This window comes from Caloenas nicobarica, chromosome 2, assembly GCF_036013445.1.
Source record: "Caloenas nicobarica isolate bCalNic1 chromosome 2, bCalNic1.hap1, whole genome shotgun sequence".
Lineage (NCBI taxonomy): Eukaryota > Metazoa > Chordata > Aves > Columbiformes > Columbidae > Caloenas > Caloenas nicobarica.
This window is the reverse complement of record NC_088246.1, coordinates 63,836,363-63,846,550: the sequence shown is the minus strand read 5'-3', so window position 1 is coordinate 63,846,550 and position 10,188 is coordinate 63,836,363. Positions and strand designations below refer to the sequence as shown.

General features: G+C 39.0%; 1 protein-coding gene across 1 annotated transcript in view; it reads left to right on the top strand.

Annotated features, from left to right (window-relative positions):
• The first annotated feature begins 2,837 nt into the window (after positions 1–2,837).
• SLC9A3 (solute carrier family 9 member A3) overlaps positions 2,838–10,188 on the top strand; it is a 55,403-nt gene continuing 48,052 nt past the window's right edge. Inside the window, exon 1 of the mRNA XM_065630304.1 lies at positions 2,838–3,033. Coding sequence (XP_065486376.1) covers positions 2,838–3,033 — 196 coding nt within the window. The remainder of the gene's footprint in view (positions 3,034–10,188) is intronic.

The following is a 10,188-nucleotide window of genomic DNA, read 5'->3' as shown; positions in this document are numbered from 1 at the left end:
AGCAGACATATGATAGGACAAATGTCAAAGATATATCTTGAACGATTAACTTGTTATTGTTAAAGAAAAACACAGTGTTGGCATTTTAACAGTGCTATAAGCCTTGTCTTGAGAAGATTTTGTGACAAGCAAAATTATGTACCTTTGTAACAGTTTGGACCAAGGCATTAAAAATATTTACAAATTCTAAAATTCTCACAACATCCCTTTATCAGCTTGGTTGCTGGGCATTATACTTTCAACTAAGGAGCATATTAACATTAGCTTGTCTGTATTAAGATGGTACTTCCAACATTTTTTGTTTGCTAATACTGGTTTACCTCCATCAGCAAATGCAGAATTCTCGTGTAACTTGGTTGCTGTTGTCTCTGTTGTCATCAATAGAACATTACCTAGGGGCAATCAGAGGCGTGATCTCGGCTGCAGGCCCTCCAAGTGAAGTGTAAGCCTTTGCTTATCTGTAGGAAAGATCCACTGGAGAAGGCTTTCTCATTTTTCTAGTACAGCTGCAGGTATTCTTCATCTGTGACACGTTTGTCCTACAACATGGCTAGCTTCAACATTTTCAATAGTAAAGTTTATTTCTAACCCAGTTATCATTTTGTGAAACTAGATTTGGAAAGAATCCCATATGTAAGATGGGACACTGTGGCACTTGTGGTGCCTTTTATCAGCTGCAGCTCAAATGTTAGATTGCGATGTGATAGTATTCAGAATAAGTTGTGATAATAAAAACAGTGCTGACAGCTTGACTCTACTTAAGTTCATTGTTCTCCTAATATCAACAAATGGAACTAGCATTAACAACTAGGAACCACTACTATCCACAGGGCTCGGCAACAGCTGATTAGCAGCTACTTACTTCCAAGTATAGTTCTCTCTCTATAATGGCACTGCCCAAAAATGCTACTCTCACATTGGCCAAAGCCATTTACAGAACTTCTAGAAGACTTGGGAGCAAATTCTAAAGGACATTTGAGTGCCTGACTCATACTCTGAAAAAGATAAAAATAATATAGATAGGATTTCAGTTGTTAGACATTGAAATATTCTTCAGATCTTCATCTACAACATTTCCAAAACATAAAAAAAAGATATCACCACCTGTCATGCTTCCTAAAAAGTTACCAATTCAGTCTTCAGATTGGTTCCTATTTTTAAAAATTCCTACATAATTTCCTTTCCCTTAAGCAATGAAAAAGCAAGGGAAATAAAAAGTCAATATGTTTTGTTGTTTGAAGAGAGGGTGCCATGCAAGGCCTGTCCTTGCTTTGAGGTAATAATAAGTGAATCTTCAGTGCATTAACTCAAGAGAACTTTGCTCCTTGAGTTCCTTAGCTAAATAACATTGTTATGTGCTAATGTGAGACAGCCTTTTAATAATATCCCATGCAAATTTCTTGTTTTAATTAACCAGTTAATTGATTTATAGAGTGTCTGTGCAGGTCACTTAGACTTTGAAAAAGTACTTAGCTTTTCTCTCAAGTGATTGAAATAATAAAAATAATTTCTTAATCTTCCAAAGATTTTAAAGAAGAGCCTTATCCTTTTCGTTTTTGAGCTCTTGATAAAACCATCATGTAAGTAAAACAAAAAGGTAGTATTTTCCCTCAGAAAGTCACAGAAGCAGCAGACTGCACAAGTGGCCAGCTGGATTGCTTCAGAGAATGCAACACCGAACAGGAGCTGCTGCTGCTGCTGTGGTGTGTGGAAAGGTTCACTCAGCTCTGTTTGCCGGGAACATGCTGCTTTGCTGCCTTTTTACTGAAAGATGATTATTACCGTGGGTCCACCTACCTATAACACACGACATGAACCATCCAGGATATCAGGCAAATGTTATCAGTAAGAAAGAAGGCTTTAGGGGGAAAGTGAGAACCTTCTAAAAAGTTTCACGTTGTAACCACTCACACACACACGCGCACACACACACACAAAAAAGGAAGCGTTTTTAAATGCAACACATCTTAACAAATATCTGCAAACATATCTAAGCAGAAAGCCAAACCGTGCCTGCTGGTATCATATCCCCGAGCACCGTGGGAAGAGGTGCTCTCTGGTGGACAAAAGAAAAAGCTGTTTTGAGAAACCTGCTGTGTCTTCTGTGAGCTAGATCCTAAAGCGACTTGAAACTGAAAAGCAAAGAGTGCATTTCCTCTGTGGCAAGCGGCTGGGACAGTGGGGCTGAGGGAGCGAGGCTGACTCCCTGGGATGGCCATCGAAAGCACTGGAACGGAGACTTGGGGATGTCTTGCTTATCCGGCTCCGATCGGAGCAGGGACCCCGGGCTCCACCTCGGACATGCCCGTGGGAGCTCCCCAGCCTTGGCTCCTAGCGCCAGAAGCTCAAGGCCACTTCTTCCCAACCTCCAGGTGCTCAGAGCCGAACCGGGATGGTGGACACAAGCCTCAGCCTGCCGTCACTCCCTCGGCGGAACGGAGTTCCCCTGCCGATCCCGAAGGGTGCTCAGTCAGGGCATCGCTGTCCTCGCACTGCAGCCTCCGCGGGAGCGGCAGGAAGGCTCCGCCTCCGGCCGTTCGGGAACAGCCTGATAAAGGCAGGTGCGGGCAAGCAGCAGGACCCCAGCTCGAAGCATCTGTCTGTGCACGGAGCCCCTGACCCCTCCTTGGCCACCCTGTGCAAAGCAGCACCGGAGCCAGCCAGCGCCGCCGCCGAGACAGGGCTCTCACCGCCGCCTGCTGAGCGCACCGCTGTCCCGCCGCCCGCAGCCTTCGGTCGCGTCTCTGCGAAGGGACAAGGACCTCGCCCCCAAGGACCTCCGAAGAGGCGGGATTTCTGCGGGAAGGGGAAGCAGGATTTTCCTGTGTGGCTTGGAGATGAGGCAGGTATCTGGAGTGGGGCTCCTCCAGGGGCTGATGGCTCTCCCGGTGGCGCTGGGACAGAGAAGCTCGGGAAGCCCTATAAATAGCAGCCAGCATCAAAGCTTTGCCATCGTCTCTTTCGAATGGGAACACGTCAAGGACCCTTATATCATTACACTTTGGATACTTGTGGCCAGCTTGGCCAAAATCGGTGAGTCTGTAGTTATATCAATATATGTACTTTCCTTTCCCCTTTCCCCTTCTCCCACTCACGTAAATGAAGAAAGCTTATCAGTCCACTGACCCCTTTTCAGGGGGTTTACTGTACTCTGTTCTTATTTCATAATACTGTCCTACATGGTGCTTAGCTGTGTGATTTTTCACCTGTCCCACTGGGTTACCTAGTTCATTTTCAGTGCCTAAGGCTATGGCTTCGACATCTGACTCCTCGCAAACCCTTGCAGTTCCTTGAAACCTTGCATTAATGTTGCTCCCGGGAAAAAACTTTTTAATAGGAGTGAAACAGAAATCAGGTTGTATTGACTATACAATACCTATTCCAGTTTATTATATGCTATTCTTTTGATTATGACTGATAGCCGTATTAGCTAACACCATCAAAAATAAACACTGTAAGCTACACATGAATTTAGCATTCTCTGCTTTGCAGTGCATTGCTGAATTAGTGAAAGAGCATAGTTCATAGAGATACAGCTGAAAAAATACAGCTTTAGCACATAGAGCTTTTTCAAGAAATTGGAATCAGTGAAAAGCAAGGACTTAGACTAACTTCAGTGTAAAGTGAATTTATACAAATGCTTTAACACTTGTGTTCTGAACTTCGTGACTTTTCCAAAAACAATCTTATAACACTGCCGAACAAGAAGAGTCACTGTTCAATTGGAACATATTTTATTTGGTTGATGCTATTATTTTCAGTCCTTTTAGCTTTGAATCTAAAACCAGACCTCTAGTTTGGCTGACACCGAAAATATCATTTTCAATTTTCAATAAATCGTCTCTAACCCAGAAGGTATGATCAGCTGAAAACCCTACTAACACTTTTCTGTACTTGTACCATTAATACTAATTTGGGATTAAAATCACATTCCATGGATTTAACATGTCACAGAGAATGGAAGATGTAAAAAGATGTACTTAGGTATATTCTGTCTAGCACGTAAGATAAACGCAGTAAGACTTGGTTGAAAAATGCTGTTTCAAAATCCAAATAAAACATTTTAGAAATGAGGAGTAAGTTGTGTAGAGGTATTCTAAAGCATTTCTCAGTGATATCTGCATCTTGGGTTTCACTTGCTTAACCATAGATATAACTCAATACCTTTGTATGAATCACTGTTGAACTACACCTTGCAAATAGTTTGTGTTCAGATGGTTGCTGCATTTTGTAGATTATATAAAAACACAGTTTTCCTTTAATTTACTTTTATTGGTGGGTTATATCAAGTAGAAAACTGGGGAAACCAGATACAGGAAAAGACAGTGACAATGTTGAGTCCCTATAAAATGGTGCTAAACTAAACTAATACACAGGTTGCTCATTTATACCTTCTTTTTGAGATACTCTTCTAAATAACTCTTTGCCCTCTGTGTTATTAAGGCTTTGCTGCTTTGTACATGTGCCACAGTTGTACAGAGTAATATTAGTGCTGCACAACCATACCAGTGCTGTGTCAGAAACCAAATGAAGCTAATAGGACAGTTAGATTGTCCTATATTTAAATTGCAGTGGCCTGGATTAAGATCAGTTTGGATTAAAATGAGCCATTTTACCATGAAGTCCTCAGTATAAACTCTTCATAAAGCACTAATTTTTCTTGGAGTTGAGGAGATGAATGTTGCTTGTTCTGTTTTTAAATTCTTTGCACTTTTTCACCGCTGCACAGAACATGTCACTTACTGGTAGATAGTATCTATCATCAATGCCATCATTTTTCTTCTGAAAAATTCTCAAGATTTATTCTTTTATTTCTTCACATTTATAATTGCAATCATATACTACTCTGGACATGGTCTCTGAAGCAGCAATGGACAACTGCTGTATTCCACTGAAAGCCTATGAATGCTCCTGCTTTCCCCACCAGTCACAAATAAAATACAGAAAAGCAGAAATGTACACTCATTGTTCAACATCTTATTCATGAAGAAAGTATGAAGGTGTTCATATAAGTCAATGAGAAAGGGAAATGAAAAAAACTGCTTCTCAGCCTTCTATCTGCCTTGGTGTGTCAAGGGTTCTTGAAAGCAGACCAGAAATCTATTGGAAGATTTTGAATGGTAAAAATGCTATGCTGGATCAAAGAAGTTTCAGACATTTGAAAAGCAGACAGAAAAGAACTGAGGAAGAAAATATAGAACATCTGCCCTTGTGTCTCTTGCTTTACTACCTGAAGGAGGGCAAAGGTAGTGGAGTCAAAATGCTGGGATTGCTGTGGGTTTTTCTTCAGGGGAGGAGCTGTTCTCACAAATGCAAGCTCACTTCTCCATGGCTACAGAGGTTGGGAAAACTATTTTACTGGTGGATGATAAGCAATTGGGTCAGCAAAGAGTGTTCTGGGAATTGCAACTAGTAGCTGGGGATGAAAAGTGTATGAGAATACTTTGCCTTCTCTTGCATTAGGATAACCTTAGGCTTTTGTAGGGTTTGTTGTGTGTGGGTTATTGTTATTATTATTATAGTTTTTATTATTCTTGTGTGTTGTGCTTTGTTTTGTTTTCCAGAAAAAAGTTTCAGTTCATTATTTTATATTGCTTGGGGAAATGTGTATTTAATAGGAGATTCTAGTGGATTTTATGGGACTTGATGTTCATGTTGTGTATATTGAGAATGTAAATTGGTACTGTCAAAGAGCTGCAACATAAGATATTGTATGTGAAATCTCATAAGCATCCTGTAAGCATGAAGAGGTGCCTAGTGTTTTGGGTTTTGTAGGAAGGAAGCTGCTTTTTTTTTTCTTTATGTGAAGAATACTTACATCTCTTGGGCATGTCTAAGTACTGACACAAATGAAACTGTGGAAGAAGAGTCTTCATACAGTTGGCTTTCATGCACCATAGGAAATAAATTAATTTGTCTGTGTCTACTATGAAACTTGTAATGCATCTCAGTGTACTGTTTTACATACTACAATTTATTCGATTTGACCCTCTTCATTTGAAATGTTCCAGCTCTTCATTCTAAGGCACAAAGTGTTCCCCTTTGGCTAATGATCTTTATTTCCTCTTTTGATAGGCTCTCTTATCACTACAAATGAGTATCCTTATGGGTTAAGGCCAATAAACTACTTACATGTGTAAAGCTAAGACAGAAAAACATCTTATCTATATGAAGAAGGTACACGAGGTACAGATGAGAACCCTCCTAGTGGACTTCAGATGTCTACTTCCTGAACCTCAGTTCTCCAGATGAAACAAGCAATACCAATGAATAAAATGTGCAAATACATACATATATGTATATGTAGTTAGAGATATAGATTAGGACATTACCTACTCTAACTATGTTGATAAAGGATGTAACATTTTTATCAACATATTGCACTGTATAGTTCCAAATTAAGACACATGCACACTCACCATCCTTGCACATGCTTTCTAAGTGTACTTTATCATGTACTCTCCTCCTTTAACAGATGACATCTTGAAAATAACTTTTTGATAAACAGACATGTAGAACATACAAACAGTGGCAGGACAGTCTGCTACAAAAAAAGCCAGAAGTAGGAAGGAGATCAGAAAACAAATTTGGAAACACGTAGAAGGAAAGCAATAATCAACTCAGGAACTAAAAATGGGCAAGAAAATAAATAGTTTAAACTCTGAATATTGCATACAGGTTTTTTCTGAGGAGGTTTCTGAGGCCATGTCTGTTGAAAAAAAATAAATCTGTTTCATGCTTCTATGCTTTTTCAAAATCCTAGGAGACAGAGATGGTATTTATATTTTCATTGGAATTTATGTTGGGCAATTTGTAAAATTCTTACTGGTGGCTTAGATCCTTTTGTGTATTATAACATATGATATATATAACATACATGATTTCAGGATAGCTAATTGCTTGTCCCAAAATAAAATAAGACCCCCTACAAAGCAGCCTTTCTGTCTGTTTAGCCCCCTGAACTTGCTCAATGTAGAGCAGATAAGCAACTGTAAGAAATGGTGGGAGAGAGACTACTAACAGGAATGAGGAAGACTACATAGCCTTCTCATTATCTGTGAGTCAAACCTCTTGCCAGCTGTTTTTGTTTGTATAGTTTATGCTGAGTCTAAGAGTGCCACAAAAGACTTTTAAAAAATTTCTTAATATCTCTGTAGTTGTGCACAAATTCTAAAGGCTTTTATATTAGAAATTTAAAAGTGGGAGTGAAATTTGAATCCAGGGCAGCTGGTAAATCTATCTTCAGGAATGCTACAATGCTTTGAAGGAGAGTGAAGAAGTGGTTCAACAACAACTAACAAATGCTGAGGAGAAGGCTGGCCTAGTGATATCTCAAAAAGATACTGTGTTAGATGGACTGGTTGAGTCCATCAGCTCATCAGGACATGAGCTGTAAAGCACACTGTATGTCTAATCTTACAGAGATATGGGTTCCCAAAAATGCTCTTGTTTCTGCATGCCCAGATCCCTTCATATTGTCTCAAACTACTCTGAGAAACGAAATCTACAGAGTATTTTGTTAACACAAACAATTGCTGTGTAGAATTTTAAGCATATTAGGGATGGGCTAGGGAAGGAACTGTGAAATGCAGGTCTAACAACTGATCCAACTTAGACTCCTGGGGCAATATTTTCTTTGAAGAAATCAATACCCCTCCCTCCAAAGCAAACTGTCAAAACAAAAGCCTGTTTGACTCCCAGTATTTTCCTCCTGGCATTTTAGCACTAGTGAAAAGTGTCAATTACTTAGAGAAAGTGATTTAGGTGATTGTTTTAATAAAAGCAAAAAATGTGATAAACGCTCTTCTGTTGGCAGTTGTCCAGTAAATAACAACTTTCAGAAGAAATTTTGAAGGATGCTTAGCAGAACTTTCTTGGAAGCATTTTACTGAAAAAGGAGTCAGCGACTTAAATGATGAGGATACCACCAGACCCTGCAAAGCTTTAACTACCCTCCTGGTCATGATTGTAGTGTTTGTTAAAAGCTGCTTTCACTAGCAAGTGATAATATGAAAAAGGACTCGGCATAGTGATTAGGAAGTCTGGACTTGGCTACCTTCCCCCATATACTGAACAAGATAACAAGGAAAAATATATATTTTACTTTTATTTTGAACTCAGTAGAAGCTGGAACAGGTTGGCATAATTATCAGAGAGACATATGCATACATATACATAGAAATACTATAAATTTGTGCTGGCAATTGTGTTATACAACTGAGGTATCTTCCTTTTAGTAAGATGCTGTATTTCCTCATGCAAAGTGCTGTTTAGAATACCTGTGAGCTAGGTATGTTAGGTACTGTAAAATCTCGGGCTTCTAAGGAATTACTTTTTTTATGCAACATCTTAGGTGCCTGAAAAGAACATTTCCAACATAGAATAACAGCTTAGCATTTCCAGTCCTAGGAACAACTGTCTAAGCCATGTCTTTATCAAATTTATGATCTACAAATGGATGTCTATTTCCACATTTTATTTCCATTTTACTCTTGTACCTTACTCATTCTTTTCCTGTCCTTCCTATCTCCCTGAAACACACATCTCTCTTCTTCTCCCTCCCCCTCCAAGTCTTGCAAGTCTCAAGTATTAATTATTTAGACTAGGGAAGAAGATATCAGGAAAGTATAGTTCAACAAGATTCAGGTTACATCCCCTGACAAATAGCAAATATACAATGGCAACTTGTGGGAATTACATAAGAAAACAATGGCATTTTGAGAATGGCCCTGAGTTGAGTACAGTTCAGGCATGCATACCTAAGAAAGGATCTCTGCCATCAATTACTTTCAGGCACCTGTGTGCAAAGTGCTCGGTGTTCTCTGTAGAACAATGGAAACCTTTTAATACTGTAGTCTTAGGATTGTTGAAACCATTGATTTACTGTCTTCAGAGCTGAAACCACTTATTACTAAGGTTGATCTACGAACCCCCAAAGTGACTGTAAATTTCTCATGTGGTAATGCAGCAGACCACAGGCCTGCAAGTAGTAAGTGCAAGCAGCAAACCTTTTCAAGTGTACATAAGTTCTTTGAGTAAAAGGCTTTGTGAGGTCTCCTTTGTTTTGTCGAGATCTGTGCATTAGAGATGCTTAGCAGGGGAGCTGGTATTGGAAGTCCTGAGTTATTACTCTGACCTGGCAGTAAGAGGGTTGCTTTTCCAGTTGTTTTGATTCATACTATCAGAACTCTATCAAAAGTCAGTGAGTTTCACCGCCAGTTTGCTTAAAGAAATGTTTTGAATTCAAATACAAAACTTCTTTTCCCCCTATTTATCATGTTTTAATTGCTCTGAAATAATGGGTTAATGGATTACTGAGTTCTTCTGTACCTTCTGTATGGTTCATCTATTCCAAGATGAAGTGTTGAGTCCAAAGTCAGAAGAATATTTCTTATCTGAATATTCTTTTTGTTCTTTCAGGAAATTCTTCCTGATTTTTCTTATCTCTCTGCAGTAGTGCACTTAAACTAATGTCACAAAGAACTTTCTACAACTGGCACCCATTTAAAATAACAGTAAACTGCAGACTATGACTGGTTGTCTGTGTTGTAGTATTTTGATTCTTTTTGTAAAATAGCTTACGGTGTATTTGCCCCTATGAAAGTAGTGACATGATACCCAAATGGCTGCTATGTAAAGAACCGTAAAGTCATAAATACTGAAACTACAGGCTGACATGGAAGAGCTGATCAAGATGGAATGCAACACTTCAAGTGGAAAAACTTTTAATTAAGGCACAAATATTTCATGTTTATTCATGGAAGAAGAAAATGGGAAAATATTCTGAAAGGCCTATGCAAAAGCAAGGTTATAAAGTAGATGGATCCAGAGAGTTTTCTCCTTCCAATAACTGAAAGTAGAACTCATTCTGGATTCACTGATATGTGCCTCAGTGAGTTCTGCTTTTGTTTATTGGAAGCAAAAAATGCCTCATCCTGTTGTCAACCCTGCATGTTGAAGTCACAATAGTCAGACACCAGGAAAGAAAATCTCCAAGTAGATTGTATACTGATTTTCAAAAACATTTGGTTATGATTTTCTCTGCTTCAATTGCAGTTTTTAAAAGTATTAAAAAAAAAAAGGTGGAAAGTGGAAGCTTTATGGATTCATTCACTTCCCAAAGTTGGACTTCGAGGAAAATATTCAGAAATCTGTAAAGGTCTTGAGCCAGTAAGATTCTGCTCCCAC